This window comes from Nannospalax galili, unplaced genomic scaffold (genome assembly GCF_000622305.1).
Source record: "Nannospalax galili isolate Female #2095 unplaced genomic scaffold, S.galili_v1.0 scaffold683, whole genome shotgun sequence".
NCBI classification, from domain to species: Eukaryota; Metazoa; Chordata; class Mammalia; order Rodentia; family Spalacidae; genus Nannospalax; species Nannospalax galili.
This window is the reverse complement of record NW_008349093.1, coordinates 451,410-475,112: the sequence shown is the minus strand read 5'-3', so window position 1 is coordinate 475,112 and position 23,703 is coordinate 451,410. Positions and strand designations below refer to the sequence as shown.

The 23,703-nt window shown below is 42.1% G+C and overlaps 1 protein-coding gene across 1 annotated transcript in view; it reads left to right on the top strand.

Moving 5' to 3' along the window:
• Alk (ALK receptor tyrosine kinase) overlaps positions 1 to 23,703 on the top strand; it is a 790,272-nt gene that overhangs the window by 644,403 nt on the left and 122,166 nt on the right. The window contains exon 6 of the mRNA XM_008846481.1: positions 20,852 to 20,983. Within this exon, the coding sequence (XP_008844703.1) occupies positions 20,852 to 20,983 (132 nt within the window). The remainder of the gene's footprint in view (positions 1 to 20,851; positions 20,984 to 23,703) is intronic.

The window sequence follows — 23,703 nt, the reverse complement described above, 5'->3', positions numbered from 1 at the left end:
GACCTGGGTTCAATTCCTAGCACCCACATGACAGTCACGAACCATCCTTAACTCCAGTTCCAGGGGAGTCCAAAGCCCTCTTCTGACCTCCGCGGCATTGCACGACACGGGTGCACTCACATACATGCAGGCAATACACTCATACGCGTAAAATAAAAATAGTAAATAAAATATTTTAAAAAAAGAAAAGAAGATAGATTGACTCACTCCTGCTTTTCTTGAGTAGTCCTACCTCACTTTTTGAGATTATAAAATTTATATGTTCTCACTAAAGAGCACATAAGTTCAGAAAGTAGAAGAAAGAAAACTCAGTGCATTCACAACCCTCAGCTCAGTGGTGACTCTGGTTAATGATTTGATACATCCTTTCTAATTTTCTTTCTGGGTATACAGATGGGTTTTGCTATACCTTTTTGTCAGTCTTTCATACAGGAAGGTTGGTTTGTTACTTAGTGTCTCAGATTTGCTTTTGGTTTTGTTTTATTTCCCCAGTTAATGGGTCATGAATTTTGTCCTGTGCATTTGCTACGGATGTGCCAGCTCTTATTACTGTCATTCTGTCTTTGGACTTCTTGACGTTTTGTTCTTACTTTCATGATACTGTAATTTGTGGTGAGTAACTTTAGGTCTAAATATCTGTATAACTCTATTTCCTCAAAGGAAGTTTCCTAGATGTGGAACTTTGGAGTCTAAGAGTCTGTACGTTTGTAAAGTTCTTAATATGTATTACTAGTACTTTCTAGAAAAGCCCTACTGGTTCACATTCTCTTGAGCAGTACAGATGGTTCTCCAACCTACCATAGATCAACTTAATTTTTCAGCCTTACAACTGTGTAAAAGCAAGGCATACTCTGTGGAAACCAAACTTTGAATTTTGGATTTTGCTCTTTTCCTAGGCTAGTGATACATGGGATTGATACCCTTTTGTGATGCTGGGGAGAGACAGCAAGCCACAACCCTCAGTCAGCCGCACCATTCCTGAGGGAGCCTCAATACCCACCATGCACAGTGCTGTATGCTACAGTGTTTGATAGGCTAGACACATTATATGCCTTGTCAGTTTATGATATGTTCAACTTAGGTGGGCTTATCAGGACAAATTCCCATCATTAATTAAGGAGCATCTGCATTTACCAATTCCTAATTTAGCACATCCTTGCTGAGTATTGATTTAGTCTTTGTGAATTTGATGCAAAGCAATTTTTTAAATCTAATCCTCAGTTGATTTGTGTGCTTCGGATATAGTATTTTAAGAAACAGCTAAATAATCCAGGTGTGATGCGTGCACCTATAATCCCAGCGCCAGGGAGGCAGAGGCAGCGGAATCACTGGAAGTTTGGAGACATTACAAATGTACATAGCAAACTCCAGGCCAGCCAAGGATACATATCAAGACCCTCTTCCATAAGCCAAATAAATAAATAAATGATAGATGTATAAAATATAAAAGAAAAGGCTAAACAAACATATTATTACTACATTGATTCTACAGATGCAGGTGAAATTTTTGTCGACTATAATGTGATGCCTCATAAAATATCTTCTGTTAGTGCTCAAAGTCAGAAATAACAAATTATTATGAACACGAACTTTGTAATTGATCTTGTTTCTCTTTTTGCTTTGTCTACTAGAAAACACAGGAATGCACATTAGCTAAATTTTAGTTATAACTTAGAAACTGATACTTTTGTATTACAAAATTATTCTTATATCACCCTGATTCATTTATTCCTAGGGTTATAATGTAAATAACTATTGCAAGTTACCTCAAATTCTTTTTGCATTCTTTTTTTTTGGGGGGGGGTGGTTTTGTGAGTCAGAGTTTCACTAAGTTATCCAAGTTGAACTTAGATTCACTATGTAGCTGAAGCTCCATAGCCAGGATTTTCTGTCTGTTTGGCTTGGAAGATTTTCCCAAACCATTCCTAAATGGAGATGGGATGCACATGCCTGTAGCCTGTGACCTGGCAGCTCTGCTCAAGACCTATGGGGCATACGTGGTCCCCAAGTATGTCCTCACAGCCTTTTGCCTCAAGCCTTAGTCTATTTACTCACCTATTTTTTCTCTAAATGCAATTGTAGACTTTTCAATGGCACTTAACTCTCAAGTATTTAGTTCCTGGGAGAAAGCCCAGGGTGTTTATAAAAGGCTCATAAAAGTAGAAATGGAGCTCTGCAAGCACGGGAGCCCACTGGACCTGAAGCAGCCCTCTGCATGACATTGCCTATCTTTGATATAAAAATCAGGGGCATAGAAGACTCTAGCTTAACTGGGAGTCCCCAAGAAACTTTGTGAATTATAATCTACCCTTATCACCATGATCAGACTGCCCACCTCCAGCATCTTCCTTCCTCATAATGGATACTCCTCTTCCCTGCTCTCAATTAGCAGGCCTTGACCCACAGCCAGGGAGGAAGAGACCTTGGAGTTTACCTAGTCCAAACCCGTGATTTCATAAATAAGTAGAGTACAAGAGGGAACTGCCTGGTCCAAGGTCACATGACAGTGTTAGGTTGGATCTGAGGTGTCCCCATTGCCAGCCATTCATGCCAGCTGTGCCTCCCACGCCAGTGTACCCTACAGGAAACCAAAGGAAATGGGTCTTAAAAGAAGACCCTACACTGCTAGCAAGACCACTGTGATGGGCTTTCTCAGTAGAACAAGCCAATTTCTTTTTTCTATTTATCTTCCTCAAGGCTTAGTCTCAAGGGCAGCATATCAACCATCTTTTCCAATTGTAGTAAAATACATATAACAAAATCTTATTTTGCCACTTCTCAATGTACATTCATTTCAAGAGTACTAAGTATACTTAACATTGTTAGACGACAAATTGCCAGCAGTTTTTCATCTTCCCAAACTGAAACTCTAAACACACCAAATCACAAGCCCCCTTTCCCCTGCCTCCTTTGAGCATCATTCTACTTTCTGTCTATGAATTTAACTACTAGGTATCTCGTGTAAGTTGGATCATGCATTTTTCCTTTTGTAGCTTGCTGATTGTACCTGTCATAATGTTGTCAAGATTCATCCATGTTGTAATCTGTCAGAACTGCCTTTTTAAGGTCACATAATAATCCCTTGTATGCATGTACCTCCCTTTGTTTATCTGTTATCCATTGATGAATATTGGTTGCTTCACCTTTTGACTGTTATTAATGAAGTAGTCATGAGCAAGGGTGTGTAAACATCTCTTCAAAACTGCTTTTAACTGTTTGGGACATATATACCCCAATGTGGAATTGTTAGTTCATGAGATAATTCCAGTTTGGTTTGGTTTGAGACTCTCCATACTGTTTTCCATTGCAGTTACACCATTTTGTATTTCTATCAATAATGTACAACGTCTCCCTTTTTCACTAGCATGAACCATTTTCAATTACTGTGATAGTCTTTGTGCTACACTGGTGATATTCTTGTAGATTTTATTTTCTGTCACTTCAGGTAATGAAGTGAAAGAACATATTTTTTTAAAGTAACCAGTGCGTAGTGGGTATTCATTGAATATTGCATTATTGTTGTTGTTTTTGTTATTTTATTCTTTCCTCCCTCTCTGTTATCCGTCTTTTTCTTCTTTGCTACTTTTCTCCAAGTTTTGTACTTCAAAGGTCCAACTCTAACATGAGAATCTTGTAAAGGAAGTAAAAGTAAAAATGTGCAAGAGATGTTCTTGACGTCTCACCAAAACAGGCCACCTCGGTCTTTGCATGAGAGGCTCAACCCCTTTCCCAGATTTCTAGGACTGTGCCCAACAAACTGACTACACTGACACTCCTTAGACTTCCTGAAGGAAGCCTATGACCTTGGCTGAAAGGATAGCCCATCCACTTCCCACTGTTCCCTGAGCCCATCCACTTCCCAAGGCTCCCTGAGGGGCCCTCTTGTTTTATGCCTGAAAGGCAAAACTCTCTCTGGCTGTCTCCCAGTCTCTTGCTCCCTCACTGTGAGTCAGTCATCTGCTCTGTCCTCTGTGTGTGGCACAGCACACAATAGCTATGCCCCCTGCAGGTGTCCCCGAAATCTGCAAAAGTTTAACTGTGCAAGCATTCACCTGCATGAAGTTAGTGGCACTAAATAAAGTCTTTAAGAAGGTCATAATCTCCACTGTGAGCCTCTACTTGATTTTCTTTTTATATAGACAAATCCCAGCTATGCCTACATATAGCCGTTAGAGTTGGGATTACATAGAAGTCCTCTTCAGTGAAATGCCTTTCCTCTGAAATATCTTCTCTAAATTGTGAATGAAGTCCAAATCCTTCTTCTGAGCTTATGGTCCAAAGTATGTATTAAAGAGTATTAGCGACTTATGCTTTCAACAAACTTTCCTTATGATCTCCCTGCATATCAGACATTCTTCCTAGGCTCTGAGTATTCAATAGTGAAAATACACTAAGTTCTACATCCCCTGAATGCCAACTGGGAAGACAGACCACAAGAAAACTAATGAGGGAAGTAAATAGTGCCCAATATAAGTAGCAAAGAGCAACAATACCTAGGGGAGGGGGATGCCAGTATCTGCTGGAGGGGACCCAGGAGAGATCTGAGATCAAATCACAGAGAAAGCCTTCCTGAGAAGGTAACATTCCTGTACACAAGAAGGTGAGTGAGTAGGCTATTAGGGTCTCAGTGAGGTCTGTCACTGAATGCCAGAGGGGTTAATATTACAAATAAAATGTTAATCATTTACTAAAACTAGGTGGCTTACACAACACTTCTCCATAATTATCTCATTCAACCTTGTTATGGTTTGAATCTGGAATGTTCCCCAGGGGTTCATGCTGTAGGTACTTAGGCCCCAGCTGGTGGCTGCTTTGGGAGGTTATAAAACCTTTAGGACATGTGACTTAGCTGGCAGAAGAGGGTCACTAGGACAAGTCTTGAAGACTATATCCACTTCTGGTTCCAACCTGAGCTCTCTGCTTCCTGACCCAGCGAGGCATGTAGAGCTGCCACCTCACTCTTCCAGTGCTACATGGAACCACCCCAGACACCATGCCTTCACTACCTTGATGAGTGGTGCCCTCCAAATCTATGAGCCAAAATAAGCCCCTCCTCCCTGAAGTTGCTTGTAGCAGATATTTTGTCACAATGATGAGAAAAGAAATTAATGTAGACCCCAACAACCTCTGATAGAGATAAGCTTTTGTCTGACTTGGGGACAAATTATGAAATCAAATATTCGGGTCCCTTGTTACTCTCTGTGCCTATACCTTGTCTTAGCAGCTATCAATACCCTTAAAAACATTCTTGCTACTCCTTTGAGAGAGGAGAATCCTATTCCAGAGTCCCATAGCCTCAGCCTCTAGCCTACCACTTTCAGTGGCTCACTGAGACCGTTGCCTTGTTTGCCTGGGCCTCTCCCTCCAGCCTGGTCTATTGTTGCTGTTGCTGTGTTGCCTCGCTGTCATTGTACTCTGAGACAGTGTCTTGCTACATAGCTCATTCAGTGTTGTGATCCTCCTGCCTCTGTCTCCCAAGTTTTGCTATTACAAGTATGCACCGCCTCACCTGGCTTTGTTTCAAGTCTGTGATATACATTCTGTCTCGTATTCTACTGACTTGAAATCATAGTCCACCCTCTTGTTTATTTCTGTGTCCTCTACAATGCTCTTTCCTATCCTAGTGGTTTTAGAATTTTGGTTAAGAGCAGGGGCTTCCCAGTGAGGCAGACATAAAATCCTAGCTCTACCAATTTGCTATGACCTTGTAAATGACCTCATAAATCATCCCAGTTATCTTCTTCGTAAAAAGAGATACTAGCCAGGTGCAGTAGAGTACATCTGTAATCCCCATACCTTGGAGAAAAAGACAATGGAATAATGAATTCAAGGCTAGCCTGGGCCTCATAACAAGACCCTGTCAAAAAGTAAAAACAGATATCCAGGAGATAGCAAGAATTTCACATATTTTCTGTGAGAACTAAATAAATAAATTTACATATATAAAGCCTTTACATGGACCCAGAACATTGCAAGTCCTCAATATGTGTTGAATACTGTTATCATGACTGGTATCTGCATCAGCATCCAATGGCCCTCCTGTCCCTTCAGCAAACAGCCAGCCCTCCTCTATCATGGCTACCAAAGATTCAAGCAGGATGATCTTCCATCTGGCTCCAAGAGAGTTGAATCCACCCATTCCCTAACTGGAGGTGTTCAGAGGCTACCACCCATGACCAGGTGGTCCTATCTTTATTCCTTTAGCCTGAATGATCCCTCCTTCCTTAGGTTTCCCATCTCAAGCAGCCGTCTATGCTGGATAACAGAAAGCCTGGTCCCTGCAGCAGTCACTTGTAGCTGTAATTTGTTTGTGATTAGTATTAATTCTCCAAAGTGCAATTGGAATTGTTCATTGTTTATTGAACAAACAAAAGAAGAAAATGACATATTTTATGGGGAGCTATGGTGCAGAATGGTTAAATATCACATTTCAGAGAGATTAATGGCAAAATATTCACAAAGGTCATTAATAATATTAAAAATAAAATTATTGGTGTGTCTTTTCAGCCAAAGCAATGAAGATAAATGTCAAATAAGGAAACCTTAGGGAAAAGACCATGTAACAAAATGAAGGGGCTATTGGAGGCTGCAAAGGAATAAGACATTTTTAATTTCTGCAGAGAGCTCAACTGTGAAAATGAAGCTCATTCTTCTGCCTTCTTCCAACAGCTTCAGGAATCTGTGTTTCTTAGGAAAGTTACAGGGAAAAAGAATTTTGAGCAAGCCTCAGGGTGTTTTCATGTCATCTTTCAACCCTGGTTCTATCCCAATGCCATCTGTCATGTTGCCCTCGTTCTCACAGTCCCTTCCAGGCTAGAAGTCCTGTCAGGGACACCTCCAACACATCACTCAAGTCCATTCATGTCCCTTCAGCTCTACCCAAGCTACCTTCATGACCTGCTTGGTCAGTCACAGTGCTGCCCAGCTAGATTTCCCGTTTCTCTTCCTTCTCTCACTCAATTTCTCCGAATCACTCAGTGATCTTTATAGAGACTTACCAGGTTTTTGGTTTTAACCTGCCGTTTAAATTCTTTACATAAAATCTATATATACCCCTGACCCCAGTTTGCCTGAGCCTCTGCCTCCTCCTTCAGACAACCCTAGTGATCCTCTGTGACCCCCCCTTGGGCCATAATGGCTTTTTCTCTGTCTCTAGATCATGATACTCTTCCCACCCAGGTTCCTCCACAACCATTTTCCTTGGATGGTCCTTTCTTATCCTTCAATACCAGCTCCAACAGCCCACCATATTGAACTAGTTCAATAAGTCACTCTTTATTCAGTGCTCTCACCTGAGCCTGTAAGCTCAGGACAAAATTCTGAAAACAGCCCTTCAATAAACCAAGCATTGAATTGAATGGTGGGGGGAGAGGAAGAGGAGAAGAAGGAGAGTGGAATTTCTTTGGTGTAACTCAAAGAAATGAGAGATTCCTAACAGGATGCCAGGAAATCCCACCCCATGACATTCTTCTACTTGAACTGGTGATCTAGTTTGTCCTTCCTTGACATAAAATCATTAGTACTTGATATGTGCCAGGTGCTTGCCAAGAGGTAAAATGAGTAAGACAAATCCACCTACCTAGAAGGAGATACGTGTCTTCCTTCAGGGAGAAGAAGAAGTGAAGGAGGCAGGGAAGTGCATCTCAGGTAGGCGGAACTGTTCAAAGGAAGATGATTCTAGACAGCTAATCCAAGGTTACACAAACTCTCTAAAGAGCTATAAGTCAGTGTTTAGTTGGATTCAAAGAGACATGGAAAATCTGGAAAAGCCAGCCATGAAGTTTGGATCACAGGCTGTGGAAATCAGCAGTGACCACAGAAGGACATTCTTGAAAGAGCTGGGTTCAGAAAGCTACATTTGACCGTGAGATGACTCTAGAGGCAAATAATGCTGAGAATTCATTATTGCACTGTGATGCTTTTTCCACAACTATTATTTGTACTGGAAATTACTTTGGGTTTGCTTCTATTATTATTTTACTGCAAGGGTCCAGCTCTGTAGAGCCTTGACTCCACTGTGAGGTATGTCCAAATGTTCTGCCTGTCCCTATGACTGGTCTCTCCAACCAACCCCTCACTGGTTCTCCCACATTGCATGACCAATTCTCTAAACTCCTTGGCTCCAAGATTAGCTCAGAGTAAGGACACACATACTCGTTCCTTTATATACATAGGACCTCATGTGACCTTCACAGAAACTGCATTAGACAGCATTCTGATTTCTACAAGGGAAAACCACAAATTGAGTCTGTGTTCACTACCTTCTCCAACTGGTGGAAGAGGATTGGACACTGGTATTATTTTCTCTACATGTTAGGGACCTTATCAACACAAACTGAACAGAGTGGGACCGTGGGTCAGCTAGAGTCATTATAGATATGCAATTTGGGTAGAAAGGAACTTTGAGGATTCTGGACCATGGAGGGACTCATCACAGCATATGGGTCAATGTGTAAAGATATACGGGAAAGCAGAAGGCTTCACTGGAGAGTCATCCACAATGGTTGGCATTAATCATGTTGGCACTACGTATAGCAAATCCATCTCATCAACAGCAACAGCTGTTGCTCAGAATCCTAATAGGAGATCAGGCATGGAAGGGACTTGAGAGAGTCCCCTAAAGGAAGAAAGAACTAAGGATAGACCCATTTCTCCAACATGAGATGTTTTCAAATAAGAGTGTAGTCAGTTATCCAAAGAATTTGTAGAGCATTCTAGTCCAGGCCTCCTCTGAGACACTCTATTCCTGACAGCCTTCACTAGACCCAAGAAGCAGCTCAATCACTGTAATGATTCTAATGTCTCAGGGCACAATCCATGCAGTAACCCTGGCCCATGTGGATGTCTGGCTTTAGACAATATACAAGCTAGGAAACTGCAGCCCAGAGTGTTGGGATTCGTTCATGGTCCCAGAGACCTAGCAGCAAAGCTAGGCTTCCATCCAACTCTCCTTCTCTCTAAAACAGTGCTGTCTTCCTCAGCTCACTGGAAACCATCTGTGACTGGGCCTCTCCTTTGGAGTAGGAACCAAGATGCCAGGTCTTTCTTTAATGAGGTTGACTACAGTACAATTTATGAAACCTAAAGCCCTCAATAGATCTGGTCTCTGCCAGGCTTAATTTACACCATTCATGGGCCTTCCAACACCCCCATTAAAGTCAGCAAGGGAGCTGTGGCTGTTGGCCTGTACACACTATCTGACTACATCCTCATCATGTCACCATTTGTTTTCATGTCTCCTGGCTTGTTTACCCCCAAGCACCTGTCTATCCTAGCCCTAGAAAATTTTGTTTCTATCTGCCAGGTGGGACCCCATTCCAGACACTGGCCTCCTGCTCTATCCCGACAACCCTCAAATTTTCTATGTACAAAAGCTCTGCAACACATCATCTCCCATTTGATTTAAGAGCTTCTCACTGAAACAGTTCTCAAGCCCCACCCCTGTAATGAATCTTATCAGTTAGGCAAGAGCAAGCAGGTAGGAGATGGCCAGAAAGCTGAGACAAATGTGCCTTTTTAAAATGCCACATAAATAACCTTAATTAAAAATTAATTAAGTGCCCTAAGATTTGACATTCATTTAGAAAAGAAATTTGAGTTAGAGGGTTGTGTGGATTTCATAGCATCAAATCTCTAAGACATGACTGAAGGAGGGGAATGTGTATGAGTTTCTGTTTTGAAGGTATAATTAGAGAAGGAGTCAGTGCCTGTGACTGAACCTAATAAGTCACCCATGGTGTAGAACAGTGATTCACAGAACCTGACCTGGGCCACATGTGTTGCTGATGCAAATCTGAACTAATTTCTCAGCATCCACTGAGAAGATAAACAGACAAACAAATGTGGCATGCTGCTTCTGAAGAGATGTTCCAAGATGCAAATGACAGATGACTGGGGCAAGAAATTCCAATGTGAGGCCAGCTTGCTGGGTGAGCAGCTTAGTAAAGACACACAGAAAAGCAGAAGGCATCACTGGAGAGTCATCCACAATGATTGGCATTAATCAAGTTGGCACTAAGTATAGCAAATCCATCTCGTATACCCATCAACAGCCATTGCTCAGAACCCTTATAAGAGATCAGGGATGGAAAGGGACTTGGAGATCAGATTTGAAGTCAACACACAGTGTGCCAGAGGACAGAGAAGTCATGGAGGTGAAGGGTCCATCCAAGACCCATGGATGCTCAGTCCCATATTCCTCCAGTCCTCCAAGGACATGCCACTCAGATATCTTCCCCCAGAAATACACAGGGAGCTTTGAGAACCACGCAGTGCTAAGGGCCTCTCTCCAGAGACACTGATGACATTGGCCCTGTAAAGCCCGAACATCAACACTGTTTCTCACCTGCCAAGAGACTCCCATGAACATCAGGGCACTGCTTCTGGCAGATGATGTAACATGAGTCAAGGGACAGGCTCTGACTCAAGGATCATTTGGCCAAGTTCTGGTCTCACCTGTGGTTTACTGGCTGTGAGCTCAGGCAAGGTAGGCGGTAATCAACTGGTCACATGTTGTTTTACTGTTTAAAAAGCAATAGGCATGGCTTAGACTTCTGAATCCTTAGTCTTCTGATTAATCAAGTGGGAATAATAACTGTTCAGCTAGGTTTTTATGAGATTCAAATACGGAAAGCTTAAGAAAGCACATTGCAAGCTATTAAAATGCTATGCAAAGGTAAGGAGTGACAACAATTTCATAACCCCAGTGGCTTCCATGGTTGTCTAGGAGAAACTGCTGCTTCAAGGGCTAAGGAGTAAATTTCCATAGTGAAGACCATTATTAAGAACCCTGAGCACCTCCTAAGACTGACTTGCTCTCCTACCTTACTGATACCGGGGAATTTGAGATGTCTCAGTGATACCAGGAAATTAACAGCACCCAGAGATATCAGATGTGCCAACAGAGAATAAGTCCACCTAGCCCTGCCCCTTCCCTGTTGCTCTGGAGACAGGTGACAACCATCCAGGTTCTCAGGGTACCTTCTATCCTTAGGCCAGAACAATGTTTGTACAACCACAGAGAAGATGCTGTTTAAGAAGCTCTAGCCTTTGATTAAAACCGTTCACCAAGGGTACCTTCCTCCTAGGAATTTATGAGCCCCATAAAAAAAAAAGAACTTGAGAAGACAGAGTAGTTGTTTTCGTTGTGCCTCATTAGTCTGAGTTTGAGCTGGCAGTAGAACTCAAGTACCAGGCATCCATCTAATTGAGTCTCTGGTAAACATAAAGCTTGCTAGGTCCAAAGGAAACTCTCCAGGGACCTTGGACGTCTTCAGTTGGGGAAGTAGAGGGGAAGAATCAGAGGGAGCAGGACTGAAAGAGCTAGCTTCCTTGAGTTAGTGCTGTGCCTCAACCAAGGAAGCAGTCCCAGGAATAAAATCCACAAATCCAGGGCATCCAGAGAGTGAAAGCAACACTCTCCTTCACTCCTTACCCATCTTGGCAAGGCTTATTTGTGAAGGCCAAGCAGGCTTCTCTCTGGGCTTTTCTACCTGTTATCAACACTCCTGGCCATATCCATCATTTGGATGACCCCCACCGACAGTCAACATGAAAGATATAGACCAAGATGTCAAAAAAGCATAGGTTTCCACCAATTCCTCGGCAAACCAACTGTGTAACCACTCTGAGACTTTGTATCCTCAACTGTAAAACAGACAGAATATACAAGGTCTGCTGATATACAGGATCAGCTTAGTTCCCAATTATTGCTGGGGCAGGTCTATATTCTAAGCACTATTGTAGATGCATTGGACTTCATACCTCCCTTCAGGTCAGCTACAGTTTCTGGGTAAGACAGATAGATAGCTACTAATTCTGTGAGGCAGAATCTCCACTATGCTGAATAAAAGAAGTAATTGCTTTGGAAGTAAAGGACTATTGAGGAGGAGAAATGGAGAATCTTTGAACATGTCACAGGTGAGATCCAAAGTCCAGGTCCCTGCTGCTGAGAGGTGAGGAGCTGCTGGAAGGTATCCCCAAAGGGAAGGTCAACCCCAAACAACGAAGGGTGACCTACACACGCCTACCAGCCTCATAGGGAACAAACTAAGCATCAGAGATGGTTAGAAGGAAGAAGGGTCTGGTAGACAAGAAGAAAGGGAGGGAAGGATGGAGGGAGGGAAAGAAGGAAAATACAAGGTCTGAGGAAGAGGAGGAGAAGAAATCACCAAAGAAATAGGGCTACATTTAGATTACATTAAAGCTTTAAATGCCTATATGCCAAAATGTATCATAAAGAGAATGCAAATATACATGTAAAGAGAGTATGATATCATATATAATGGTTTCGGGTCCTTATTATCTCGTAAAAATAAATATAAAACTTTTGAAGAAGGGGCTAGGGATGTAACTCAGTGGTAGAATACTTGCCTAACATGCATGAGGCCCAGAGTTCAATCCCCACCCATGAAAAGAATAAAAAGAATTTAAAAGCTGATAATGCACAAAAATTTCAACCTCCTTATCTGAAAAACTCAAAGTAAAACAGACTTTAGTTTAAAATAAAAATTATAATAATACTCAGGGTTGACCAGGATGTAGAATGAAGGACGTGCATGTATGAACACAGCTGGTGAAGAGTGTAAATTGAAGTAACTTCTAGAAAGCAATTTGGTAATATGTATCAAGAGCTTTGAAAATGTTTATACCTTTTGAATCAGTAATTTCACTTCTGGGAATTTATCCTGTGAAAATAATCAGAAACACAGGCAAAGGTATATGCTTAAAGATATTCTTCAAAGTGTTATTATAAACAGACTAGTGGCCCAATCGTTGAATAAAGTTTAAATAAATGATGGTGTGATCACACTAGATTGTAGCTATTAAAAAGAATTCTTAAGGGAAATTTTAAAGGCTTTGGAAAAGTGTGTGATAGAACCTTAATTATTTTAAGACGTGGATACGTATGGCATGACTATACTTTTTTAAACTACAAACAATTTTTTGTTTACTGTTTCTCAAATTTATTTTGCAACTGGGTCACAGCTTCTATAAGAAAAAAAATGACCAAATTACCTATAATACCCTTTTAAAAAAGGAGAATAACTATTCAACAAATAAATAAAACACAGATACCCAAATACACGAGTCAACTGCCCAAGGGGTAAGTTATATAAAAGCATACAGAAATTGTAAACTTCTCTCTCACCACCTTCACCCAAACTGCCACACACTAGTTACTGATTCCATTCATCCAAACCATGTATCCTCAGTCTCTCAAACAGAGTGCAAACCCCCTGTATGACAAGGAGGTATCAGGGCACAGCTCTGCTCTGTCTGCCTAATGCTACATTATACTAGAGTAGAACACGCTTAAAGGAAACTTCATGTTGAGAAGCACTTCTTGGACTTGGTTATACCAAAAGGGGTTTCGTTTTGGTCTCTCTATATACTTAGCACAAGATAGTTTTACTTTTTTCCTTAAAACCAAATTTTTTTTAATTTTTTTATTTAATAACCACATGATTAGAAGAAGCATTTCATTACAGCTTTAACATATTCAGCAACAATTTCCAGAGCAAGGATACATCACTTTCAAAAACCAAATTCTTTAAAAAGTTAAACAGAGATCTAGACAAATAAATTTCCTAGTGAGTATCTTTTAAAATGACCTGAGACTGCTCTAGAGAAAGGCACTTAACACCCATTTTGGATTCTTGCACCTCTTGTGCTCCCAAGCCATCCAGTTGGAAGGCAAATACTACATCTTCCTTCACCAATGCTGTTCAAGCAACAAAAGATTTTATAATATGGGAGGGAGGGCTGACATCCAGACCCTGACATCCAGACACACAGTCACACTTAAACACTTTTTAAAGCATAGATTTAAGAAAAAATAACTAAAGATACTACCGCACCAATAGAGGTAGTTGGCTGTACCAGTCATTGTGGTTATTAGGCCTTAGAACTGGGTTGGACTGTTGATTGACTGTTATCTAGGGCGTAATCTATAGCTATCTTGGACCTAATTGGACCTAAGCCCTCTCAATGGGAGGGAATTCATAGGTGGCACTGTAAATATAGCCAAATACACATGGCTGGAGAGGTCATAGATACTAGAGAAAACCCTATCTCTGTCGTATCTCTAGACAAATGAAATTTATTACTGCATACTAAATATGGATCCTTATATTTATAGACAAATGTGCCATATGCCACTAATCAAAGAAGCTTCTTTTTACAACAGATGGAGGCTGCTATAGAGAATATATGTCTGAGAGATGCCCAGCCTTAAGTGACACATCTCTACACCTAAGGTCCATGGAACATAGAGGAACAGGGGGTAGAGAGAATACTAATACATCCCTCAACTCTCACCGGTGCAAACAACAGAGTGCAATGCACACAAAAGCCCACAACAGCCGAAGTTTTAGGGAATAAGAGACTTCAGAGTACATGTGTCTGGATAGGACTCCTATATTAAACCTCGCCCACCCATAGCTCAGGGACCATTGTGAAAGAGGGGGCCAAGATTGTAAGAGCCAGGGTTGGTCCATGGACATAAGAAAACAGAGGTTTTCAGGTCACTGGAAACTTGTTCATATGAACTTACAGCAGTGCTGACAGCATGTGCAAGACCCATGCCAACTCAGACAAAAACCCAGCATAGAATCGGGGAAATGGGAAGCAGGCCCCAACACTAGCCAAGGAACTATTGGAAAATGATTGCTGTGGGGTGAAAGAGTAATCCTAGACAGGATGACTAGACTCCAGTGGGCGAACTTGTACCAAGGGGTACCTGGATAGAAATGTTTGACCAGATAGGACTTAACATATATGACAGAGTATCTGAAGTCTAGTTTTTTGAGGGTATAAGGGATGGGGTGGGGGAAAGAGTCTAAATTTGATTAAGAAGTATTATATGAAATGCACAAAAATTCAATAAAAACGTTAAATTGTTTAAAAAATAACTAAAGATAAATTAATCAAGATGTTAAAAAGAACATAGCCTCTAGGTGGCAGGATTCTGAGTATTATTCTTTTTGTTTTTACCCTACTTTTATACTTCGGAAACTATTTTTTTAATTTGTTCATTTTTATTTCATCTATACCAGTGTTTTGCCTGCATGTATGCATGTCTACCACCCGTAGGCATGGTTCCCCCAGGAGGTCAGAAAAGGGCATCGGATTCCCAGAATTGGAGTTTTGGACAGTTGTGAACTACTGTGTGAGTTCTGGGTACCACCAGGTCCTCTGCAAGAACAGTTCCCACTCTTAACTGCTGAGCCAACTCTCCAGCCCCTTGCTTTCAAATGTTAGACAATAAACATGTACTTTTTAATAAAGCAAATGTAAAAGAATCTATAGGACCTATCTAATGTGTGGAACATGCATATGCTCATAAAGATGCATAACAGAATACACAGTATGAACACAACATACACAGCTTAGAATGTTCTATATGACAAGGGAGAGTTTACAGAGTTTTCAGGTTTCCTTTGGTGGGCTGGAATGAGAGCAATCCATCTGTGTTTAAAGATCTCCCATGATAAAGCTTAGGAAAATGCTTTGAACATGAAATCACCAAGCTCATGTGAAAGAGAGCTTTTCTTATTATGCTACATCCATGCAGCTCATAGCTAGAAGTCCAAACAGCACAGTGCTGGTTCTGGAAAGTCCTCCCACTTTGGCTGTACTACATAAAAGCATACACACACACACACACGCACACACACACGCACACGCATGCACACACGCGCACACATGCATATGCATATATATATATATATATATATATATGCCTGGTCTCTTTTCCTTTCCTTATAAAGCTAGTTGGATTCAATCACAGGGGGCTCTACTCCAATGGCTCAATCCAGTCCTTTTCCAAAGGCCTCATCTCTAAACTAAAGTAATTAAGTTTCCACCCTTTGAGTACCATTAACACAAGAGTTGGAAGATCAAACTCTTCAGGACCTTTGTCCTGAAGGAGGGCAGAGAAGATGGGTAATATTACCAAACTCCACAGTTCCTCCCACATAGTAGCAATAATAAAGTAGCCCCATCCTATTTGTTACAAGTTTAGTGATCAGATGAGTAGAGGCCCGTGTGCCTTGGATTGCTGGGTCCATAACACCCCTGCAGAGACCCCCACAGTCATTACTTTAGGAAATTGCCTCTGCTGTGCTCTGTGGCTTGGCAGGAGAGACTGAATCTTCCCCAAGACCAGCTACTGGGAAAACATTTTACCTCTTAACTTCCAGAAGGACATTGACAACACACAAAAAAGGACAGTTCTCACTACAAAGGGAATAGAGGTAGTTTATTCTGGAATCAAATCTGAGTGTCCATGACCTAGGAACACAGATTTAGGTTACCCCAAATACGTCTTCCAACATGGTAGCAATTTCATGTTTTTATAGTAACCAGACAAAGAAAATGATAAATCAAGAGACTTTTCAAATATATTGGTGGAAGCATTAGGTAAGTTCTTTACAACAAAGAGAGGAAATCTGTCTGCCACAGACCTCATATTATCTGATGGTATTCTTGGCCTATGGGTTGATGGAATCTAGGAGTCAGAAAGGAAAGTTCCAAAAGGATGTACCTAATAGTCACAAAAATGTTAGCTTGTACACAGAGGTAAGCAATAAATGGATATTAAAGGGCTAAGTTATCACAAGGTAATTTGGCTGTGGACATGCAACATTCCAACTCTCCAAATCATTGTGGTGCTAATCAATCAGAATGTTTAACACAGGCATGGATTTTTTTAGCTGAGAACTGATTGACAAGTGGAAAATTGATGCACAGAATTAAAGCCGTGAAATAAACTTGACGCCTTACCTTTCCACTGGGACATTGTGTCTATGTCATGCCTTTTATTTTTTGATCCTGTGTTTTTATCTGAGGATATTTGGAATTGGCAGGGAGTGGGAAGGAGGGTGAGTTTGCACTGTACATTAGAATGCACCCTATGCTTAGAATATTTTTATTGAATTTTTGAGATTTCATACAATGTATTTTGATCATATTCAGACCCCCTCCCCTCTGTATGCACCCCTTATTACTCCCTGTCTAATTTCATATTTTTTATTATTTTTAAAGCCTATCAAATCTAATTTGTGTCCCCAAATACCCTTCAGTGTAGGTCTGTTCCCTGGAGCCTGGTCAGCCTACTCAGCATCACCTTAAAGAAAAGTGACATTCCCTCTCCCAGCCACTGTCAGTTGCTAATCAATCATTCCTTGACTAGGACTGGGGATTCTTACCCACTTCCTTCTCCAAGCTGGGATTTTGTCTGAGTTCAGCTTACATCATAGGTTTTTTACATGCTTTCACTGTCAGAATTGATGTGAGTTCATATGAGCAACTGTCCTGCTGTCTGGAAAACACTACTTCCTTATAGTCATCTACCGTTCTCTGACTCTTAGGATCTTTTGGTCCCCTCTTCTACAATGATCCCAGGGTCCCATTCAGGGCTCTGCAGTCTCATTCTGTGTACACTGAGGAGCTAGGGATCTCTGTGAGAAGAATCTAACGCTGTCTCTGGGCACAGGAACAGGTGGGTGACATTCTTCCCTCATAAGGAAGAGAGGAAAAAAGATGATCAAACCAGAGAACTACAAAGAACTCATCATAGAAGCAATTTGAAACACTGAGAAGCTGATCTAAACCTACTCTGGGCTCCAGTCCACCAAGGCTTCGGCTGGCTTGGACTGTGATTTCAGCTAGAGCTCGTTTTAGACTGTGTATTAATTTCCTCTTGCTGTTGTAATGAACTACCACAAGCTTAATGGCCTAAAATAACACAAATTTATTCTCTAACTGCTCTGCAGGGCGGAAGTCTGAAATCACGTTTTCCCTGGGATGTTTCTAGAGGCTGATGGGCAGGGCTGTTCTCTCTAGAGAACCCATTTCCCTTCCTTTTCCAGGAAGTTTCTCAGGGCTTCTGTACTCTGGATCACAACCCTCCTTCCACTGCCGAAATTCATGCTTCTATTGTTCAGTTTGGGGAGTTCAAGAAACCCAATTAGAGAGAAACATACACAGGCTTGGTTGGATCTTCAGGCAGAGCTGACAAAGCAGCAAGGTCTGAAGGAAAACTTCAACCTACCTAGAGAGAGCAGACTTTATTCTTTTAAGGACCCTTGTGAGAGAGTGGGGAGCAAAGAGGTTGTGCCAGGATGAAATGGGTTAAGGTCAGCTGACATCATCTGATTAGACTTAGCTGAGCCAAGTGTTTGAAAAGTCCTAAGGGGATTCCTGGATAAGGGGTGTCTTGGATGAACACTGGTCCTAGTTAGTACTTTTCTGCCTGTAGCCCTTGTTTATTTAAGGCTTTGCTATACGGCCCATTCCTTGAGATATGGGGAAAGGTTCCCTACCTCTGTGAACTGACATCCTGACTCTCTTGACTCCCTCTGATAAGGATCCTTAGGATGCCCCTTATATGATACCGGAGGATCTCTCCACCTAAAAGACTTAATCACATCAGCAAAGTAAAGTCCCTCCTATCATATAAGGTAACATTCGTCATCCCACTAGATTCTGAGAATTTGGGGGCCATTACATCAGTCAAAGTGCACTAAATGTAACCTCTTAAGGCTAGTCATGAACTCTCCTATGAGACCTGGTCTGTGCAGAGCTGGAGAATGGCCAGATGCTCAGAAAACTTGATGGAGAAGATAATAACTTGCTTATGAGTTCAAGAGCCCAGTTGAATGGAGTCAAGGCCAAATGCATGTAGGGAAAAAGGCACAGAATTGTCACAGGTGAGGTCTGTGAGCTGAGCCTGGATGGAGAGCAGAGTGTGGGTGAACCATCACATGACTGTTGCATGGGTTCATGGAGAGAAGCAAGGGGAAAAGAAATAGCAAAGCCCTGGGCTCAGATCCTGAGACTTTAAGGAACAGGTTAAAGGCCCAGATAGGATTCACTTGAGGACATGGAGCTGATTGTCCTGTGCCTAGATGTTACAGAGCTGGTCCAGCCAGACTGAAGGTCAGTCTGACTATGCCAAGTGACCATCTGTTCTGTGACTTTTCTTGGTGAAATCTAAATAGATGCCTATTCACCTCAGGTAGAGCACTGATGACATACTAAAGAAATAATTCCACCCAAGTCTAACTTGGTGAGCTGATGAGTTTATGTCAGTCTTACAAGCACATAGGTGAGGGGCCTATTACAGGAGCACGAGTGGCTTAAAGGCAGCTTATCACTGCAAAAGACACTTCAGCATGGGAGATGAGATACACACGCCTGTAGGTCCCTGCACAACTGGAGGGCAGCTACACAGGAAGTTTCCACTCATGGAGCCATTGTTCACTGTTTCTGTAACGTGGAGAGGGGCCCTGTGAATCTTGTAATTTTCTTAAGCCTTGTAAGTTTTCTTGACTTTCCGAGTCTTATGAGAGGAAATAGTTTACACAACACCATCAGTTTCATCTGATAAACTGAATTTTGCCTGGACTGGGCTGCAACTAAGGGGACAGGGTCACCTCCAACACATCCTTTCCATGAGACAGAAAGCAGCCTTGCAGTCCTGGGTTTGAATGTCACATACTGGCTGTGAGACCTTAGACTGGTCACTGAACCTCTCTGACCTCAGTTTCCTTACTTAGGAAATGGAAATGGGCACTGTTAAGACCTGGGTAGTTTCCTCACCGAGCTCAATGTACCAAGATAGGCAGAATTCTAGAGTAAACAGACTGGGCATGATTTTCATTTCACTGCTATGGGGAACATACCAATGAACCAGAAAAAAAAATCACAGAATTCTAGATATTAAAGATGGTCTACCTTGGAGTCCCACATTAGAATCAGCTAAATCTGAATTTGCAGGAAGAGTTGGAAATGCTCACCTGTTTGTGAGGATCAGAGAGGTTGGGGCATTTAGGGGTTGGGGGGAAGACTGCCATCATGAGGACAGAACTAAGGGGGTAGGGTGGGGAGACCGGTGAGGAGCAGAGGATAAGACAGCCACACTTGAGGGTCACCGCAGGTGGGCCCTGCCGCTCCTCTCCACTGGGACCAGAGCCTCCCACCCCATATCAAATGGGAGCTGAATAGCAGAAATTCCTGGCCAGGCTCTTCCTCCCCTCCATTCAGCAGGGGAGTTGATGTCAGGTCAGCCTGCTCCCTCTCCTCATAGCTGGATCTCTCCAGCTTGCAGAGACTTAAGTGGCCACAGGCTAGTTAATTATCATGATGTATCACTGTTAATTCAGAAACTAACAACTGCTAATATGTTCATTATAAATTGCTGCTCTCCCTTCCTCCTTGGAAACTGTGGTTTCTCTAAGCATTTCAGAACTAGAGCAAATCTTCTAGATAAAGTCAAAATCCCTTATTTCATAGGAGAGATAAGGGCCAGCCTCACTTTGACAGTCAAGGAGGAGCGAGGCCCAGAGTCCAGGCCAATCCCTCACAATGATGTTCTTTACTTTCCCTAGCAGCAAGTGCCTGTTGATCTCTAGAATCAACTCAGTAAATTACTCTAATGCTAGAATCTGAGGTTGGGGCCTAGAGAAGTTACACTTCAGGTATATCTGTTGGCAGCCCAAATTTGACTTTGACCTTGAAGGTAGAGCCACATATAGAGGGGACTCATCCTGGAGGCTTTGCTACACAAAAGTCATGAATATGAGGACCCCAGAATGATTGGGGAACATGGACCAAGACCCAGCCACCTTGTTACTCACCATCACTGGAAGGTGAGAGTCTCAATAGACTGTGAGACTATATGACAGGCTTTGACTTCTTCCCATTGGCTTTCAGTGTGGTCAGACAGAGATACAGGTGTCTCAAGTCAAGCCTTGAGATGTAAACAGTGGGGCAACCTTCCCATGGGATCAACCAATGCCTGCAGCCACCCAAACTGACAAGAAACATGTGTCTGTGTACTCTGTAGGAACATCCCCAGGCTCCAAGATGGCCCTGCAGAGCTCCTTCACTTGTTGGAATGGGACAGTTCTCCAGCTGGGGCATGCCTGTGACTTCCACCGGGACTGTGCTCAGGGAGAAGACGAGGGACCGCTGTGCAGTAAGTCTATGGGGCAGCCCCCACCCTGCACCATAGCCATTCCTATAACCCCTTTGTGTCCCCATCACCCTATGCATGTAAGCCTGGATAGCCTTTCTGACACCCAGTGAGTCTTGTGACTCTCTTCTGGTAACACACAGTTTGCAAAATACAGAACTAACATATGAGGTTTAGAAATAGCACAGTCCACCGTGATCTGTGGTCATACACACTAGAAATCAAACAAGATCTTGTAAGTTCTGCTGTCAGCATTCTCAGGGCACAGAGGAAATGGGCAAGAGGAAGCTAACCCTGTGGTGTGACATCAGAAATCCTCCATGCCCACACTGGCCTCACTTTCCAAGCTCTGCCTTGCTCATCCTCCCCATCTCCCCTAGACCCCAGCTGCGGCCATAACAAACCAGCTTGTTGAGCCTCCCTGGCTTTGCTCCTGTGGTTTCCCCTGCTGAGAACACCCCTTCTTTCTCAATCCTTCAAGACTCTCCTCAAGAGCCCATTCTCCTGGGGTTCCTCCCCTGACCATCCCCCAAAAGTGCAGTTGGTTCTTTGTCCTCTGGACCCTTCCCACCCAGGTGGGTGCATCCATCCATAATCATTTCCATGACATTTTTCATTAATGGCCCTTTTGTGATATAAAACATATACCATATAGCTCCCACATTTAAAGTATACAAGTCAATGTTCCTTAGTATAGTTGCAGGATTGTGCAACCATTACCACAGTCTAATATTAGGACATTTTATCACCCCCAAAAGAAACACTTTGCAATTTTTCTCCATTTCCCTCCCACCCTTCTGCCACTAGCCCTGACCACTAATATTTCTATTCAATAGATTTGCCTCCCTAGGCATTTCATATAAGCTAGATCTATACATAATATGTGTCTATGATTAATTTCTTCACTTAGCTTAATATTTTTGAGACTCAGCCACATCATGGAGGGTATCAGTGCTCATTCATTTTTATTGCAGAATATTGTTTCATTGTGTCGATATGCCACAATTTTCTTATTACTCATTGATAATACATGGACATTTGGGTTGTTTCTAGTTCACAACTATTATGAATAATGTTATTAATATTCACATACAAATTTTTACATGGATAAGTGTTCAATTAATATCTACATAAGATAGAATTCCTGGGTCACATGGTAACTTTACATGTAATATATTGAGAAACTGTCAAAAAAATTTTTGAAAAACAGGGCCTCATCTTACCTACCCATCAGCAAGTAATACACAGTGGTTCTGGTCTCTCTACTCTTTGCTAACACTTGCTAGATACGTCTTTTTCATTTTAGCTATCTTTTTCATTTTAGCTAGATATGTCTTTTTATTTTAGCTATGCCTAGCAGGCATGTATCTATTATGTGTTATAGAGGAAGTTTCCAAGTCACACTTCCTTTCTGTGGGGTCTGGTCATCTTGATTCAGTGCCAGTATCTCTCTTGATTCTTGGCACAGGATAGGAACTCACTGCTGATTGAAATGAATGAGTTGGGAAACTTGAGATACATAAAGAAAATCAAATTGTTGTGGCCACATTGATATCTGGGGGCAAAGCAGCAGCATTCCCACCGATGATGGGTAGCTGCGTCCCATCCCTCCACTTGAGCAGTGTGCCCTTGGCAGCTGAGCTCTCAGTTTTCACCAGGGAAACCATAGACGCTTAGAGAACACCTGCAGTGAGCTACAAAATGTGCTAAATCCTGGGGCAAGGGAGAATGCCAAGGTTCCGATCTGCAAAGCAGCAAAAACCCAAAGCAGGGGCAGAGAAGGAAGCAGTGGACTTGATGGGATAGGGGGTGGCAGAGTCGTGCCTGAAAGGCCATGGGACCCAGACCAGGAGCTCAGACACGGGCCATAAACACCACTGACTGGGAGGAATGTTGCCTAATAGTTCTAAAAACTGAACAGTGTCCCTCAGTCATCTAAACGCCATGGGAATTTAAAAGGTCTTACAGATCACTGCTGGGTGAGGGATAACTGGTCTTCTTTAAGGGAGTGATGCTAGATAGGCTGACCAGGCACCAATGGATGAACTCACACAGAGGGACATCTGAGAATACAAACTTCACTCCATAGGCACTAACTTTTATGACAGAAGAGATGAAATCCGGTGGGGGTGGGGTTATGGGGAGGAGAGAGAAGAGGCTCTAAATATGATTAAGAAGATATATGAAAAATACAAAAATTCAATAAAAATAGAAAAAAAATAAAAAATAAAAGATTTTCTTTTCTCTCATTTGGAGAGAAACAATAATGACATTCACTTTTCCATTTCAAAAATCTCATTTTTATATAAAGATTTGAAGTGAAGTTTTTCAATGATAATGGAATTATGGTGGATTTTGTTTATTTGAGACAAGGTCTCATGTACCCTAAGATAGCCTCAAATTTGCTATGTGGCTAAGGCCTGAGCCACTATGTCCACTTTTTTTTGGGGGGGGGGCTCGAACCCAGGACTTTGTACATGTTAAGCAAGCACTCTACCAACTAAGGTATAGCCCCAGCCCCATTGGCATGTTTTTAGATAAAACTCCATGACGAGTTGCAGGGTAGCACTTTGTACCCCATGCTCTTTGCTCCCAGTCTTTCTCAAGTTCTCACAGCAAAATGCAGCCAGGACTACTCACAGTGCCCTAGGTAGCAGCCTATGTATATGAGTCTAGTTATTTGTGTCTATGGTATTTCCAGCAGTGCCTCTGAACTCAGTAAT